The 18,690-nt window shown below is 36.0% G+C and overlaps 1 protein-coding gene across 2 annotated transcripts in view; it reads right to left on the minus strand.

Annotated features, from left to right (window-relative positions):
• The window catches only part of Gfpt1 (glutamine--fructose-6-phosphate transaminase 1), a 66,597-nt gene that overhangs the window by 23,150 nt on the left and 24,757 nt on the right, over positions 1-18,690 (minus strand). The window contains exons 7-12 of one of the 2 annotated variants that reach the window (XM_033764493.1): positions 11,365-11,426; positions 10,202-10,281; positions 9,936-9,989; positions 6,647-6,752; positions 4,562-4,725; positions 3,437-3,532 (exon numbers count right to left, since the gene is read on the minus strand). In XM_033764493.1, the coding sequence (XP_033620384.1) occupies positions 3,437-3,532; positions 4,562-4,725; positions 6,647-6,752; positions 9,936-9,989; positions 10,202-10,281; positions 11,365-11,426 (562 nt within the window). The remainder of the gene's footprint in view (positions 1-3,436; positions 3,533-4,561; positions 4,726-6,646; positions 6,753-9,935; positions 9,990-10,201; positions 10,282-11,364; positions 11,427-18,690) is intronic. The other variant, XM_010609691.2, reaches the window with a different exon arrangement.

The raw sequence follows: 18,690 nt of genomic DNA on the forward strand, positions 1-18,690 counted from the left end.
CCATGTGACAGGAGCCCAGAAAAAAACGGGTAGCAATCTTATTTGCAGACAAAGTAAATTTCAAACCAAAACTGAATCTAGTATTATTGATGTAGGATGGTACTGTATCATACCTCTATGAATGAAAAATATCTAGTACCTGCTTTATGACACATAGTAAGGACCGTGCTTTATCAGAGCTACATTTAATGATATTACTCTAGAATGTTCTCTTTCCAGATGATGATTAAGAAGCTAATAGAAAAAAATGGTGCCAGGTACCACAACAGCAACAGAACTTTGCTGTTGTCTGGATATTATTCTTTTCTTTGTTGTTGTTTTTTTGTTTTTTTTTTTAATGGAATCTGCTGAAGATCTATAATTTATGAAAAAAAGAGTAAGATAAGACTATAAGAGCGAGAAGCAATTTAAATATGTTCAGGGACCATTTTCATCTCCAGAATTAAGGCTTATTTTGATGTTACATTATTGCCTTTTCTCTTTTACTTTCCTTTTTAGTTTTATTTTAGGATTCCCTATTTTTAATGTTCATACAGAGACTTCTTTAACTGAAATACCGAATAGTTTCTTTGGTGTGAAAAACTATAATAGTACACAGGATCCTAATGAGATAATTAATAATGTGAAATAGGAAGTGAAGGGCTAAAGGTGTAAGGAAAGTGGGAAGGGTGGGGGAAAGGTAATAAGGGAGAGGAAAAAAATATGAGAAACTGAAAAAATGGAAATAAAGTGTTTGTAAATGGGGAGGAGAGGAGGGGTTGAAGGGAGGGCAGGGACAAGGGGAAAAATGAGAATCAAGACCTATTATGTAAAGGTGCAGCATCCCAATGATGAATGTAATTGTATTGTATTCCTAATTTGTACCAATAACCTCAATAAAAAGAAAAAAAAAAAAAAACCTTCCTAATAGCTTTCTATCATCTCACTTTAGCTAATGTTCTCCACAACTGAATATTTGTTGAAGGGAGGGCAGGGACAAGGGGAAAAATGAGAATCAAGACCTATTATGTAAAGGTGCAGCATCCCAATGATGAATGTAATTGTATTGTATTCCTAATTTGTACCAATAACCTCAATAAAAAGAAAAAAAAAAAAAAACCTTCCTAATAGCTTTCTATCATCTCACTTTAGCTAATGTTCTCCACAACTGAATATTTGTCTGACTCACCTATTTAAACCATCCAAATCTTTCAAAATCCATCCTTTCCTTCTTCATGAAGTCTTCCCTGATCTGAAAGCCTCTTTCACAAGCAGACTCATTTTCTGTTTTCCCCAAATTCAATATTAAAATGCAATTTCTAACACCATATTATCGTATTTTACTTTTTGTTAAGTAATTAACTATATATTCATCCCCCCTTCAAAATTATTCAAACCTTAAGGGCAATGCTATCCCAGTTATCACTTTTCTATAGTTTACTCTTGTCTATGACACGACTTTGAAACTAGCAGTTTGTAGTCATACATTTCATAAACTTCCAGGACATGTCGTCTGGAGAGTATTTCCACCAAGACTACTGTTGCACTTTGACCGCCACCTTAACATGTAAGAAGATAAAGGTTATCCTGCACAGCAACAGAATCACCTAAAAGACCTCTGGGGAAGTTTATACTTTTGCTTATTTATATATATAGGAAACCTAGCCAATACATGTAAGTTTCTAGCAAAAAGACCGGGTCTCATTCTTAGAACTCAGTGCCCAGAACTATCACCTTGAAGTAACAGCAGGGGCCCAATTATAAAATTTACCATTTTAACTGTTTCTAGGCACACAATTCAGCTGCATTGAGCACATTCACACCTTTGTACAAACAACAGTATTGTCCATCTCCACACTTTTACATCATCCCAAACTGAAACTATACCCACTAAACAGTAACTCTTCTTTTCCCCACTCCGGGCACCTGGGTGCCACTGATCTGCCCTAATCATTAATCTACTCTCTGTCTCCATGAATCTGGTTATTCTAGATACCCCATATAAGTAGAATCATATACTGAAGGACAAGCCTCCAATGACAGCTGGCACTCATAGTTACTCTACCAGGCTACAAGGACACTGAACTTTGTGGGTTGCTAATGGCAACCACTGCAAGAGACTTCAAAATAATATCTGAAATTCTGTCCTTACATTCTCTTATTCTGCTGAGGAAACTTTCAATGGAATTTTTAATTTCTTAGATATCTTCTTGGATGTGTTTTAGGCTTTCCAATTCTTTCCTATGCTAGGTGTTCATGGTTTCTATTATTTTCCTCAGCTCCTCTATTTTTTATTTTTTGTCTGTATCTGCTCTAGAGTTATTAATCATGTCTTTCATTATGGTCACCATCTCTATTTTCATGAGAAATTTTTACTAGCTGTTCCTCAGACAAAGGTCTACTATCTACACTATATGATGAATTTAAAAAAATCAGACCCCCCCCCGCAATGTAAAGACCCAGTCCAAAAATGGGCATGTGAAATGAGCAGACATTTCTCAGACAAAGAAGTAGAAACAGCAGGGCTGGAAATTTAGCTCAGTGGTGCTGAAGCCAACCTCCAAGCAAGGTCCTGAGTCCGATCCCCGGAACAAAAAAAAAAGTAGACACAGCAAATAAACATATAAAACATGTTCAATATCACTGGTCAACAGATGCAAATAAAGACAATGCTGAGATTTTACCTCACTCCAGAAAGAATGGCTGTTATCAAAAAATCAACCTACAAATGCTGATGGGGCTGTGGGGAAAAAAGAACCCTTCTCTACTGTTGGTGAGTGTAAACTGGTACAACCACTGTGGAAATCAGTGTGGAGATTCCTCAAAACACTAGAATTAGAAGTTCTATTTGACCTAGCTATTCTGCTGCTAGATATCTTCCCAAAAGAATTAGAAGCATCATACCACAGTGATATATGCATACCCATGTTTATAGTGGCAGAGTTTGTAATAGCTAAAGCTTTGAAACAACCCAAATGCCCATCATGATTGGATAAAGATTAGATTTTTTTTCTAAAATGGAGTACTACTCAGCCATAAAGAATGATAAACTAGAGACATTTATAGCTAAATGGATGCATATCAAAGCCATACTCTTAAGTGAAATAAACAGGACACACAGGTATATACCAAATCATTTCTCTGGTGTGAGAAAATGAAAGTATAAATAAGGACCAAAATGTACAACAGATAATGTGAAATTGAAATAGGAAGCAGAGGTTCAAAGAAGAGAAAATGGGTGGGGGAGCTCTGAGAAAAGAAGGAAAGAACAGAAACAAAGCTTTTGTAAACAGGAATGGGTGGAAGGGTGAAGGAGGGAAAGGAAATGGGGAAAAAAAAGAACTAAGATACATCATGTGCAGGTTCAAATTCCCAGATGAATGTGATCATAATGCACACCTAAAATATACCAATAAAGTTAATTTTAAAAAAATAATAATAATAATTCATGTCTTACCAGTATAGTCATCAAAGTTGACTCTTCCTCTCATTGTGTTCACAACAGATTCTGGCTGCTCAAAAATTTCCTTCTGCATAAATGAACTGAAGTTGCCTAAAGTAGTAAATTAGATAATTAAAACAAAAATTAATAAACCCAAGAATAAGAAATTTGTACATAACTAAAAGTCTATCTCCTTTAGCCTGATAAATGAAACAAAATGCCATGTAATGACAATAATATTCATATACTAAAGAACTAGATGAATATATTTTACTCTATGTTAAGAAAAATAAACAAGTATGGAGGAAAAGTCACTATTATTTACTTCACACCTAAAATGTACAGTTATAACAAACCAAGAAAATGACAAGCTTAATTTTTGGAGTCAGACCTAGGCTTAAATCGTGGTTCTATCCTTTATTATCTCAACTAGGGAAATTTCTTAGCCTGTAAAATAACAACAGCATTTACTTCATAGTGTGGACTGTAATGTGGGTTAATATTAACAAGGAACTTGACATAGCTGTTAATGTTAGTTTTTATTCCCACCACAATCCAATCAGAAAATAGAAAAATCAAAATCAAAATAATCATAATGGTTAATAGCAGCAAATATTATGGCACCAAGTATGCCACTGTCTTAATTATTGTACATAACTAACCCTCTTAATTGTCACACATCCTTAATGAAGTAGGTTCTACTGTCCCATCTCACAAATGAAAAAACTGAAGCAGAGGGAGAATACAAAGTACCAGAAAATACACTAATATATATTTTAAGAGTATGTAAAATATCAGGTACTGGGCCAAGGATTTAGCTCAGTGGTTCTGCTGCCTGCCTCACAAGCACAAGGTCCTGAGTTTGATACCCAGTACCCGCCCCCCAAAAAAATCAGGTACCATTAAAATAATCTCTTTTTATAATGTTAAAATACAAAACCATGAACTACTTTAAAGAACTATTGTTAAGACCAGCAGATAATTTTTCTGAAAAATCATCTGTTTTTCTGGGGTTGCCCTCTCACTAATCATGTGGAAGGTTCCACTCAACATCCTTATTAGGTTCAAAAGTGGACAGGAAATAGAATGCCTCCTTTTTTTTTTAAGGACACCAAGCTATAACATAACAAAAACTTTCACCCTTCATGATCTGCTGGAGTTCCATCTGGAGGGTCTGTACAGCTCTTCCAGGATGATCTTGTGCAGTTCGTTTAATTCGATGGATAGAAAGACGGCCATCTACCACTGCTGCAACATCATCATCTTCTAGAAAGATGACTCGGTTGGTATGTTCTATGACAGCACTATAAAATGTTCAGAGATATTACCGTCAATAACCAAGGGTCAGTATTACAAACAAAACTATCTTTAGGACACAAGGACTAAATTTAAATAAAAACGCTATAATCTTGCGGTACCTCTGTTAACTTTCTGACAATGACATCACCTACAGGGCAGTGAGGGAGGAGGTTATTGTGGACAAAAAATAAGAGGATCTCTGTACAACAACTTAACCAGATTAGATTAGATCAAAAGTCCTGGATATTTCCTCTTATCTATCCATCACCAAATCCTGCAATTTTAAACCCCAAACATTTCTCAAAGCTTCCTGCTATATACACCACCACAAATGAGTACACACTGCTGCCAGTGCTGTGGCTGGCTATTGTAGTATCCTCCTAGCTAATCCCCTCCAAGTTCTCTTTTATCTCCATCCATTTATTCAGTTTTCTGCCAAAATTGGTATCAAAAGGTAACTCTATAATCAAAGCTTTCTTCTCTCTTACCCAAAAGACCATTGATGGCTTCTATGCACTTATGGAAAACACCTAAATACATTATCATGACCCCTACACCTCCTTCTAACCAAATTTCCTCTCACTCTCTACTCCAGACACATGCACATCTCTCTCGAACTCTCAAAGAATGAGCAATCAGCAGAAAAATGCATGTTCTTCCCTCTACTTCTTCACCTAATTAAATCCTAATTTCTCCTTAGTTCTCAGTTCTACCTTCATGTTCTTAAAGAAATCTACCCATAAGGGGATAAATCACCCTATTACCCTATTCTAAGCATTTTGCAGTTCTTGTTACAGTAGAAATTTTTTATTTGTGTGATTATTGTTTAAAACTTGTCCCTTCCATTATGGAAGTGCTCCATATGGACAAGTATTTTCACTTCTTATTCACTATGATCTCCTGAAACTAACATATGGCTTCATTCAGAGTGTTCAATATGAATGCAAGAATGAATAAAAAGATTGATCATGTCTGTAATCTCCAGTTTAAACTATAACTGTCAATTCTGTAACAAACCATTTAATGACAGCAATGACACGTCTACAAAATTAGAAAACAATGAAGCTTGTTTTCCACTGAGGTAATAATTCCCTTAAGTCCTACATGGTTTCATTTTTAAATTTTTATTATCTTTTATTTTCAACTGTAGTGAGTGACTCAAATACCTCCCAGGAATTTGAACTGCTATAGTTCATATAATCTCTTAGCCTAGTATTATTCCCTTATTGAAGTGATTATGCTATAAGTTTCTTTTAAATGTACAAGATAAATGTCCATGTTAGAATAAAAGTAAAATGGCTCAGCTAGTATACTATAACTGGTGTGATACCAACTAAGCTATTCTATTCTCTAATCTAGCTCAGTGTTAAAGAGTGTTTACCGAGCATGCACAATGCCCTGGGTTCAAACACTGCACTACAAATAATAACAATAATATTAATAATTAAAATTTCTCCTCTCTACAAAATCTGGGTAACCTGAGAGAGGAAGACGGAGAGAGAGAGAATATATAAGCACTCTAAAGTATTGTACTGGAACAAGTCTCAGGACTATTTGTATTCTTGGTAAACCAAACTACATGCTTCAAAGTAGGGGAAAAAGTGCACTTATAGCCCCATCTCCAAAAGGTTACTATACTCATTAATTAGGAAAGCTTTAGAGGGCCAGAGATTTAACTCAGTGGTGTCGCACAAGGTCCTGAGATCGATCCCCAGTAGCAAAAATAAAAAAGTTTCAGAGCTGGGAATATATGTCAGTGGCTTGCCTAGAATGCATAAAGCCTTGGGTTTGATCCCTAGTAACAAAAAAGAAGAAAAAGTTCTTTAATAAAGCCTGACTAGATTTATACAAAATGACTTCTTCATTTATTATATAGCATGAGAAATTTTACTAAAAATTCTCTTTGAATGAATTAAGGATACTCACCTTGCATCAGAAGCAAAGTAATACTCTACCGCTTTTTCTTCAACAGGGAAAAGGCAAGTCGTGCTATCCACACGAGAGAGATTACAGCTTCCTTTCTTATCTTTGCCTAGCACATATAGTTAATATGAATTGGTAAATATGTAGAAGATCATGGTTAATTTAGAAACATACATAAATTTTTACAAAATCAACAAAAAAAAAAAAAAAAACATAGCAACACAAAATAATTTCAGCAATTTTAAAATGCCAGGAAGACCACCTTTTTCCATGCAGTAAGCCAATAAGAACAGACAAAAAAATATAGAGTGAAATAGCAACCATAAAATAATGCGTGGCAGATAATAGTGCTACACTCTAAATTTTTTAATGTAATAGTTATTTCCTAGGTAAAATCCAATAATTCATTAATATTATGAACTTTTCATTAAAAATATAATCTTACTTTATATAAGATTGATGGACTTAATATATAAACATGATAAACTTAATATATATACATTTTTGCTCCTATGCTTACCAAAAAAAATTACATTAAAAATATCAAAACTATGCAATAAAAAATAAAGACTAGTGGCAAATTAATTTTATTATTACAAAACTTCTCTAGCTTTTAATAGAAAGCATAACAAACCATGTGGTCTAAATTAATTTTGATTTTAAAACAAAGCAAAGATACATTATCACTCTCTAGCCATTGAACATCCTATGTGGCAACTACTGTTAGACACAGGAAAGAATCTCTCCTGTCTTAAAACTGTTTCCTTACACTTCTTATAATAAGTCAGGGTAAACTATGGTACTTTTATAATGGCAATACCTTTTTAACTCTAGCACTTCAGAATTTTGACATTTTTAATTTTTAATTGTCAAATTAATGAGAATAATGTTTTTTTGTTCATTCACAATTAAAATGAAAATGAGGAATTGTGAAGTTGAATTAGCCTAATCTAGAAAAAAAATCTATGTGCTAAAGACTATATAAATGTTCTACAAAAAAGCCCCTTCTCCAAGGCCAGAACACAGATGACCTTAAAACCTATAGATACAACAACCACAGAATACCATATATTTGTAAAAATGCATATCACACCTATCCTCTAAAATGCATGTACAACGACTTGTAATAATTATTCTTAGAAATGTACAAAGTTCTCCACATCTGATTAGTTGGTGTGTTTTACAAGCTATCAAATTTTAAAAACTAACTATAAAATGATATCCTAAAAATGATAATACTATAGAAACATAAAACAGCGTTTTTCAGGTGATGAATGGAACAAGAGTTGATTACAAAGATACAACTCAGGGAATTTTTTTTTTTTTTGGTACTGGGGATCGAACCCAGGTCCTTGTGCTTGCGAGGCAGGCGTCAGAACCACTGAGCTAAATCTCCAGCCCTCAAGGGAACATTTTGATGAGAATTTTCTGTATGTTGATTACAGCAGTAGTTAAACTGCCTTTGACAAAACTCTAGAACCGTCCGTCAAAAACTGTATTTTACAAAAAAAAAATTGCATTTACTCAACAAAGAAAAAAGTGAAAGGGACTAGAGGTGTTAAGTGGTACAGGGTTTACCTAGCATGTGCAAAACCCTGCTTCAAGCCCCAGTACCCCACTTCAACTAACCCCCAAAAATGAATTAACAAGTGGAAGGCAGCAGGCACAGTAGTATATGCTTGTAATCACAGCACTGAGGAGAGAGGACTATGAGTTCAGCCTACACTATGTAATGTACCTAAACTCAAACAACAAAAAAAAAGTAGAAAGACTGCCCAACACCTACCTTTCAAAAATAATACAATTAGCTTTTCTTATAATATGTCCCAACAGGATTGAATTTCATTCCAAACACTGATATCATTCTTCAAACAATAGAAGTATATTAAAAATTTAAAAGAACAAAGTATATCACTACCTGTTTAAATAACATCTACACAACTCTTAATATATACAGAATGTTTTCCCATATATTGATTACTCACGAAGTGAATACAATTATCATCCCTGTTCTACAGAAAGAAAAGTGGCTTTCTTGGTCACACCCAAAGGAAATGACAAAAGCCTAAACACCAGTCCAGAGTTCTCTCTTTACTTAGTCCATTCAATAAGAGGCTATTCATTTAACTAAGTTTCACTGAACCACACATTACCTACTAGGAGCTACAGAAATAAAGCTTATCAAACACAATTTGTCACGATAAAATTTTTCTTTTAACGTCTTAAGACCTTAACTATGGTTTTTCCACTATTTCTAAAAGTTGCCTAAGACAACCTACAAGGTAACACATATAGATAATATATACACAAGTTGAGTTATTAACAGAAATCTGAAACTCTAGACACACATTCTATATCCTCACTGGCAGTTTTCTTTTGGAAAGACCAGTGGCTAGGGAAAGCAATGATAGGGAGAGAAAAGAAGTTCTAACTACTATCTTAGGACTAAAGTTACTTAAGAAAATAATTTTCTGTTCTAAATAAAAGAGTGAAGGAGTAGCCATTAAAAATACAGTACTTTGAAAAGTACCGGTTTTCCAGAAACCAAGAACTAGAACTGGGGATTTAGCTCAGTGGCACCACGCCTGCCTTGCAAGCAGAAAGTCCTGAGTTCGATCCCCAGTACCATAGATAAATAAATAAATAGAAACCAAGAATTAAACACTAATAATACACATTTCAATTTCCTGAGTCTACCTCTCCCTACTTTTTACATGGAAAGCTTTTAACCGTAAGTAAACAGAAAGAGCATACTGTTGTTGCTTTACTTTTCTATGTAAACACATCACTAAAATGGTCTAGAGTTTATATAGCTGAAAGTCATATTCAAAAAATTAACTTCAAACATAAAGAATAGTAACTCTTAATTCAAATAAAACCAATCAAAATATTAAATGTAAATATAAAATTTCATGCATAAAATAAAGAGTATTTCAGTTAAAAGTTAGGCTAAGTTACTAAAATAACTACCACTTTGTTCAAACTAGCACAGGGTGCTCTTTTCCTAATTTAAGCATATATCTAAGTATTTTTAAAACATAAAAAATACAACTTTGACTATGTCCTCATACTTCAGATTAAAAAAAATTAGAAGCAATTTTCTAAATGCCAAAAGCAAACAGACAAAATATATTCTGCAAATCAGAAAAAAAAAGTCAAAATATGTTTCCCCATAAAATAAGCACTTTTTTAGAGGCCCAGCACATTCATTCACTCCAAGAACAAAGAATTAGTAAAGAATGAACAAAAGAGGGTAAGATTCCTTCCCATTCATGCAGAGTGCATTTCCCACCTCTTTCTCCCTGTGATCCCCACCGTGTGAATTTTGATCCAATCTGAGTCCTAGCTAAGGATATACAACAGAAAAAAAGTTCTACTCGTCAGAGAACTCACAAAAATAAACCTTTTTCAAGTCTAGACAGAACTATATATATACAGATATATACATATGGTTTAAGCCAAAGGGGCATTTATTTGAGTTTAAGGAAAAGAATTCTTTATATTCACTGCACTCAGCTTCCATGTTTTCCCCACAGCATGAAGCTAAAGCAGGTTTACCTGTTCTATAGAGTATTGGAATGTGATCAGTAGAGAGCTTATGTTCACTCCGAACGCCAATCAATAGGGGGCTACCTCTCCTGTAATTGAAAAATGGATTAGAATGAAACCTTTTTTTATAAATAATGTGCTAGCAATATAAAACTTGAATTTAGCCAATTCTCTTCAAGTAATGTATTAATTCTTCCTCTAAACTCAGTTTTAGATATATCAAAACAACCAGGTCAGCAAACTAAGATCCACAGATCTCAGTGCCTATTTCTACAATTTTTGTTTTAATTATATTTATTTATTTTTAAAGGAAACTTTGATATTATATTAAAGAAAGTTTTACTGGAATACAGCCATGCCCAATCTATTATAAACATCCCATGACTACTCTCACATCAGACCAACACTGAGTAGCTACCTAAGAGGCTGCACAGCCCAGGAAGCCTGAGGTATTTACTATAATTCCTGAATAAATTTGCCAACTTATTCTCATTCCAGGATAAGTTGGCCAACTCCTGTTCCATGCTATATTTAAAATTTTTCTCCTTTTATTTTTTTCTCCTTTTAAATAAATAAAACTTCTCTTTCAATTGTACCCCAGATGCCAATATACGACTCATTAGTCCTTCTTCTTAGTCATACTGCCTTTAAAGACATCTTTTTCTCTTATCAAACCTTAATACTCCTCACTATTCTCAACTTCATGACTACATGTAAACATACTAGCAACAAAATAAATAAATAAATAAATAAATAAATAAATAAATAAATAAATAAAAATACTAGCAAAAGCAATGATAGTACAATTATCTAAGAACCTATCAGAAATATATGCTTCAAAAAATATGGAGAAAGTTAATGTTTTAGGACTATAATTAGAGAATAATACTCAGTACCCAAATTCACAAAGTAATGATAGTGTCACCCCAAACACAAAAGGCAAATCATAAGTGCCAAATGTATTTGCTTTATTAAGATATTCTGCTAAATGAAAGAGTGGTACAATACATAAGAAGGATTATATGAAAATATATTCACATGACTATCTAAGCACAGAACCTTTATAGTAAATGGTCATCATTTACAGACTACCACGAATAACCATGTAACTCAAATGTTCCAAAATGTTTCAAAATATGTAATTTATTAGTCATATTAGATTTAAAATGTACCTTGTGCCAACTGCTTGCCCAGGAAAATGAACACTTTTAAATACAAGTGCAAAAGCACCTTCCTATGGAGAGGGGAAAAAATATATTAGCAAAAATTTTATTGTAATTAATTATCAAATGTGAAGTACTTAAGATATACTGGCTTCAGCACAGAAATTTTTTGTTCACACAAAAGCTCTTTTGCAGTAGTTTATAAATAAGTCTACATTTTAGGTAGATACTTACTCCTGAGCTTTAGTATATATAAGATCAACTTTTTAAAATCAAGGCTATTTTTGAAATGTGCTTAAGAGATAACCAAAAACAGACCATTTGTATATGCTACCAACACCTCTCAACAGATGCAGCATTATCTCTCATACTATGCATTAGTAAAAGGAAGCCAGAAATAGAAGACTCCAGGCTCAACATCTAAAACCCATTTCTCTGCCCTAGTAATTATACACCACTGTTAACTTTTATTCTTTTTTACCTTGAGATGAGAACATATACACTCACAATTACTAATATGCACACCACACCATCAACCCAAACTCCTCAGGCACAGGAGCTAATGAAGAATAAACAAAGGGAAAAAATGAGGTAGGAGAGTGAAGACCACTATGGAACACAAAGCAAACTACACAGTTGACTAAAAAGGCAAGATCTATCAGAAACAAGAAATGATGGGAAAGCACACTATGCTTCCTTGAGTAAAGGGAGGAACAGGTGTCCAGACAGTATTCTCCATCTTCCCAACTCCTTCTGCTGCAGACACCATAACATCAGGATGGTGGTGGGAGGGAAAGATCAGGGTTTTAGAAGGGAAGAAAAGGGCTTATACATGGGACAGCTACAGTTATGAGCTTGGGGAAGTAGTTAGGTGTCACTACAGACTCAAGTTTTGTGGATGTCTTTAATTAGGGCAACTGAGAAGGGATCAAAGGAATACTGCTTTCTCTTGGGCCACTGAGGTACAAGACCAAGGAAAAGTTCCCAAAAGGAATAATAAAGGATTGAGTATGGAGGCAAACATTCCAAAATAAAGACAGCACACTGAAGGCACCCTTTTGCTAAGTTGATGGATCGAAGCAAGAGGAATTAATTCTCCATTGTAGGTATTATGTACATGTTTGTGTGTTGTATGTATGAGTTTGTATGTATGCATAGTTTTTAGGCAAACTGACCTTTTAATCTTAGGATACCACACTGGTGAAATAAGTAGAATTTTAAGTGTATATGACTGGGTGTTCTCGGTAAGTCAAATATCAGTCTCTCAAAATCATTCAAATTGATGGGGATGTAGCTCAGTGGTACAGCATTTGCCTAACATGCACAAAGCCCTGGGTTCAATCCCCAGAACTACAGGGGATTAAAAAGAAAAAAAGAATCAAAATTATTCAAACTAAAATGTTATATATGGGAAATAAAAGCCAAAAATACTGAAGAATTTAGCATAGTTCCTATTTATCAGACTTAGTTTTAAGGAAGCTTCTCATGGTTAATAATGGCATTATTATCTCTACAGGTATAGCTTTAGAACAGGATTCTAATATGGCCAATGAAAGAAGGAAGTGACTGGAGAAGCTCAGAGAGAAACCAGATAATGTAACTATTCTGAAACTACGGGGGCAAATACACCCAGATTCAAAAAATTCAGAGTTGTTGATAAAGGGACACAGAGCCATCATTGGTCCACTCCTGCCCCCACACCCTTTACCCATTGAACATGCCATCTTGGGAATGGTTCTAACAGCCTGAGAGAAGGAGGTAGCGCTGCAGAAGACAAACTGCTAGGATAGGTGGAAGAGAAAATCACACTTGGAAAAGAAAATCCAGCATGAGAGCTAAATGCAGGTAGGGCTACAGGGAAACAACAAACTGCAACCAGAGAAAGGGACAGCCAGCAACACACACGAAAAAGGCAATCCCTCCCCATAACACCTTCCCAAACACTGTCCCTGCAGCATCCCAGCATCCACTGCTCGGCACTGACAAGGAAAGCCCCTCACCCTAGACAGAGAGAGGCTGAACACTTTGAATGATGGGTGACAACCAAGCTCCCTGGCAGGGAACTGTGGATTGCATCCTTGGAGACAGAGGATTAGAGGAGATTCAACAGAGCCAGATCAGATTGTATGCTTTCTTAATGCTTTCCCAAATGCCAGAAATCTGATTCAGAATGAAATCCTGCCCATCACCTGCCATCTTGCATGGGGTAAAGGAGGCCCTCTGCCAAGCCAAGAAACTAAACCAACTCCCTTGGGTTGGAAAGTGGAGAGCTTGTATGAGGAACCAGGGGCAGATGAAGGTCTGAGGGTGAAGGGACAGAAAAAGTCACCTGGGGAGAGGGCTTCTGGTGATATACTAAACAGAAGGCTCCTGAAGGGAGAATTCAGAGAAGACTGGGAGATGTGCCCTGCAGCAAGAAGAGCAAAAGTAGAGGATGATATAGAACCAAGTGTTGGACAAACTTCACCATATCCTCTTCTTCCCAAATTAATTGAGGTGGTTGGATCCTGAGACAGAGGAAAAGGTCTGCAAATGGCCATGCCCAAAGCATGGCTTTTGGCCAAGAGATAAGTCCAAAGAGACTAACATCCCTCACCACTCCCAATTAAACAGGCCACAGGACGGGAAACCAGCTAGGTTGGCTGCAACTGGACTAGGATTACAATGTGAAGAAAACTGTGCGAACATTCTGGCTCTATGTGATAGCCATGTGGGGATTTCTGCTGGATTCCTTGTTTGTCTGTTTTGGATTCTCTCTGGGTTGGTCTGTCTCTCTGGTTGGTCTGTCTTTCCTTAACGATATTTTATTTCACCTTTTATTTTTTAAGGGTTTTTTTCCCCTTTATTCTGCTATCAGCCCTTCTCCTCTTTTCTCCCTATTCTTTTGTCTTTGTTCTTCCACATTTTCCCTAGCCCCTTGTTTTTTCTCTCTTCTTATCCACCTTTCATGTGACATATATACAGCAGCAGGTGCCTGTATATCTCTACAAAAGACAGTAAGAGTAAACCTGGGCTTCTGGGCTTTAACTTGGCCGGTACCACTCATGGCCATGTCAGGGTAACCCTCAACAGAACTGTGTTTAGAGGATCCCAAGAAAACTAACTACAAATATATTAACAGGTTCAGACAAACTCACAGCTTCCTTCAATCCCTAATTACACTTTCTCTTGCTGCATCCCTCCTCCCCCCTCCACAAATATTCTCTCAAACCCCCAACACTAACCTTTACTCAAGCTATAAAAATACTTCCAACAAAGGCCAACTTCTTAGCATTTTGTACCCACTAACCTTTATCTTAATCTCTTACTGACAAACTTACTTCTCTTTTTCCTTTCCTCTTCCCTCCACATCCCAGACTAACCACTAATACAAAACAGATTAGTTTGTAAGAGACACTGATAAAAGGTGAAATTGTCAAAACAAGAGTTAATGTTCATGATCAGTGTATGGCTAGATCTGTGGAAGCTGTTATAACCAGTAAGAATTCTCTCCTTACAGCACAATGACTGGGTTCAACCCAATTAAAGTCAATAGAATGAAGTGTTAGACAATGACTCTTGATAAGTAAAACCAAGATCACATCACTGGAAAATAGAATCTAACTAAAGAGATATTCACACCAACACCAACAACAAAAGTTTCATCACTCTAGTTGACCTCAACTCTCAGGACATGCACCCACACCCACATGAATATGAAAAAAAAAAGGCAAGAAAATGCCTATGAAAACTCCCAACGCTCTCAAAGCATTTCCAAGGGGCAACAGAGAAGAAATCAAACACCAAATACCAGAGTTGTACAAAATGATCCGAGAGGAAGAACAGAAAGTAATATGTACCCAAAGATGATATAATGAGACAGTGAAATTAACAAACTGACCAATGTGGTTAGAGAAGACTCAAATAAAAAATTAAAAGAACTAACCAAGACCATTCAAAACATAAATGACAAATTTACCAAATAAATAAGGAGTCTGTGAAAAGGTACCAAATAGATATCCCAAGATAAATAATTCTACTGAAAATACGAACAGCAGAAATGATGAATGTGAAGCGAGAATGTAAGACCTTAAGGATAGACTGGAAGCATAAGCAAAAATAGAGATACTATAAAAACAACAAGAAAGCAAGGAAAATTGATCTAAAAGCCACTAGATCATGCTAACACTAATTGGAGTTACAGAAAAACTAAAGGACAGCATGGATGAAATAAGAAATCTGTTTACAGAAAGCATAACAGATCCATATGAACAAACAGACCTCCAAGAGACAAACAGCACCCCTCAGCCACTCAAGGAAGTAGACCCACATCAGATGAGTGACAACCCTCAATGACTCGAGTGAGCAGACCCTTGCCAGAAAGCAGTACCCCTCCCACAAAGGAATAAGTAGACCTAGGTGGTATCCATCCCACACACAAGCAAGCAGGCTTCCATCAGAAACACAGTCTCCTTTTTTTTGTTTTGTTTTTTTTCTTTTTTCTGGTACTGACGTTTAAACTTGGGACCTTGTGCTTGTGAGGCAGACAGCAGAACCAGCGCTAAATCCCTGGCCAAGCACAGAGTCTCCTGACACATGGGTGCAACCACCCACCAACTTCAAGCCATTTTGCTTTCCCATGGCACAGGGAGAAGAGGTAAGGACTAATCAACCAATCTGATCCTGAACAAGAACAATGTCCAAAGGAAAAAAAAGAGCAACCAAAACCCAGCCCACTCTAACCCCTGGTCCTGCAGCCACATCCAGCAGAGACTAGAGAGCTGCTGCATTCCCCATATACCAGTGGGAAGGAGGACACACCTGGGCTTGGGCAGTAGCCACAGTCTTAGGAGAAAGGGGCAGGTGGACCTCTGGAATAGGGAGGGCACGTAAAAAACCCATAGACCCTAAAGCTAGACAGAAAATTGCGACTGACTGGATTGCAAGAATATCGTTTTTGAAAAGAAATCACTCACTGAATAACAAAAGAATATTTTTCTTTTGACTTAATCTCATTGATTTTTTTACTTTGAATTATTTTTATCTCTTCTTATTGGGATATTTGGGGGTTTAGGGTTTTTTCTCCCTTTTCCCCCCACTTTTAGTTTCTTTTATCTCCTTTTCCCTTTTTTGGTCTTCCTTATCTTCCATTTTCTATTTTTACTCTCCATTATCTTTTTTCTTCTTTTTCCTGTTTATTCTTTACTGCAAATTTTCTCTACCACAATTAATTTTGGTTTACTCCTTGAAAAGAGCCCCAATCTCACTTTTCTCTCCTCCTGCTCTTATCTGATTAACTTTTCAAATTTTGCTTTTTTCATTCACTGGTTCTCCATTCCCTCTGCCTTCATTAGTATAATTACTAAGTTTTATGAATCTCTATATAAACTAGTTAATTTTATGTTCTTGTTGTTGAATACTGTTCTATTATCAGCACAGGTAAACTTGTTCCATTTAGTAGATATTTACTATAGGACAACAGAAGGTCAATAATTAGTCTGTTCATACTATAATTGCAGATCTGTTTTCTATAGTCAATGGTGATACTTTATTGGTCACTAGGACTTGTCAATACTTAGTTTGTGTTTGATGCTATAATTGATGCCCATTTTAATACTACAGCCAAGGAAACACAGCTGTTGCTAGTAACTGGCTTTCTTGGGATGCCAATATCTAGACTGCCTTGGGGTCATAAAATACACTGTCACTCATTCCTGGAAACCAAAAACACTGCAACCTCCCATCTCAAGTAAATGGAGATGAATGGATCCTGGAACAAAGGCAAAGGCCAATAGTCAGCCATGCCCAAAGATCACCACTGAAAAGCAGACATTGTCTAAAGAGGACTTCATATTAGAATTAAGAGTTATCCATTAAAATCAACCCATAAGCCTATTCACTAAAAAATACACAAACAAAAAACAGAAGCATAAGAAGACAACAAATGCCTCCATCAACTCCCAAATCTCCCAAAGCTGACCCACACACCCTCAAAGGGGAAGAAACCAAAATCCTTGCACCCAAATTATTTGAAATGGATTATTTTCTCTCATTCTGTGAAATATACTGTTGGAATTTCAATCGGAATTACACTGAAGCTGTATAAAAGTTTTTACCAGCTGCACCTCAGACAAAGGACTATTATCTAAAATATATATAGAACTAAAAAAAAAAAAAATCAGGCCCCTCAAATATAAAGACCTAATTAAAAAATGGGCATCTGAGGGACAGGGGTTTAGCTCAGTGGTTCTGCCGCCTGCCTCGTAAGCAGAAAGACCCAAGTTCAATACCTGGTACCAAAAAAAAAAAAAGGGCATCTGAAATGAACAGACATTTCTCAGGCAAAGAAGTAAAAGCAGCACATAAATATATTTAAAAACGTTCCACATCACTGGTCATTCGAGAGATGCAGATGAAAACAACACTGAGATTCTGCCTCACCCCACAAAGAATGGCTGCTATCAAGAAATCAAACAATAACAAATGCTGGTGGGGTTGTGGGGAGAAAGGAACCCTTCTCCATTGTTGGTGGGAGTGCAGACTGGTGCAACCACTATGGAAATCAATATGGAGAGACTTCAAAGAGCTGGGAGTAGAGGTTCCATTTGACCCAGCCATTCCTCTGCTGGGTAACTTTCCAAAAGAATTAAAAGAATCACACCACAGTGATATATGCTCACCCAGGTTTATAGTGGCACAGGTTGTAATACTAAAACTTGGAAACAGCACAATGGCCTATCAGTTAAGAGTCTGTAAAATGGAATACTATTCAGCCATAAAGAATGAGAAACTAGAGTCATTCATAGGAAAATGGATGCATATTGAGGCCATATTTTTCAGTGAAATAAATAAGACACACATGTGTAAATACCAAATAGTTTCTCTGGTGTGAAAAATAATAAGATAAATAATAAGATCCAAATGGTATAATTGACAGTGTAAAATAGGAAGAAAAGGGCTAAAGGTATAGGGGAAGTGGGAAGGGTAGGGGAAAGGAAATAAGGAAAAAGAAAAATGTGAGAAAACAAAATAATGGAAACAAAGTTTTTGTAAATAGGGAAGGTTGGAGAGGGTGAAGGGAGGGCAAGGGGTATGGGGAAAAAATGAGAACCAAGATCTGTCATGTAAAGGTACAAGATCCCAATCATGAATGTAACTGTATTGTATACCTAAAAAGTACCAATAAACTCAATGAAGAAAAAACACAAAGTATTCAAAATGATTATCAGGGGAAATAAGGAGACAAGCCGGGTGTGGTAGTGCACACCTGTAATCCCAGCACTCTGGAGGCTGAGGCAGGAGGATTGCTGTGAGGTCGAGACCAGCCTGAACTACATAGTGAGTTCCAGGTCAGAC

The sequence above is a fragment of the Fukomys damarensis genome, unplaced genomic scaffold (genome assembly GCF_012274545.1).
Source record: "Fukomys damarensis isolate Sample0158 unplaced genomic scaffold, DMR_v1.0_HiC HiC_scaffold_2, whole genome shotgun sequence".
NCBI classification, from domain to species: domain Eukaryota; kingdom Metazoa; phylum Chordata; class Mammalia; order Rodentia; family Bathyergidae; genus Fukomys; species Fukomys damarensis.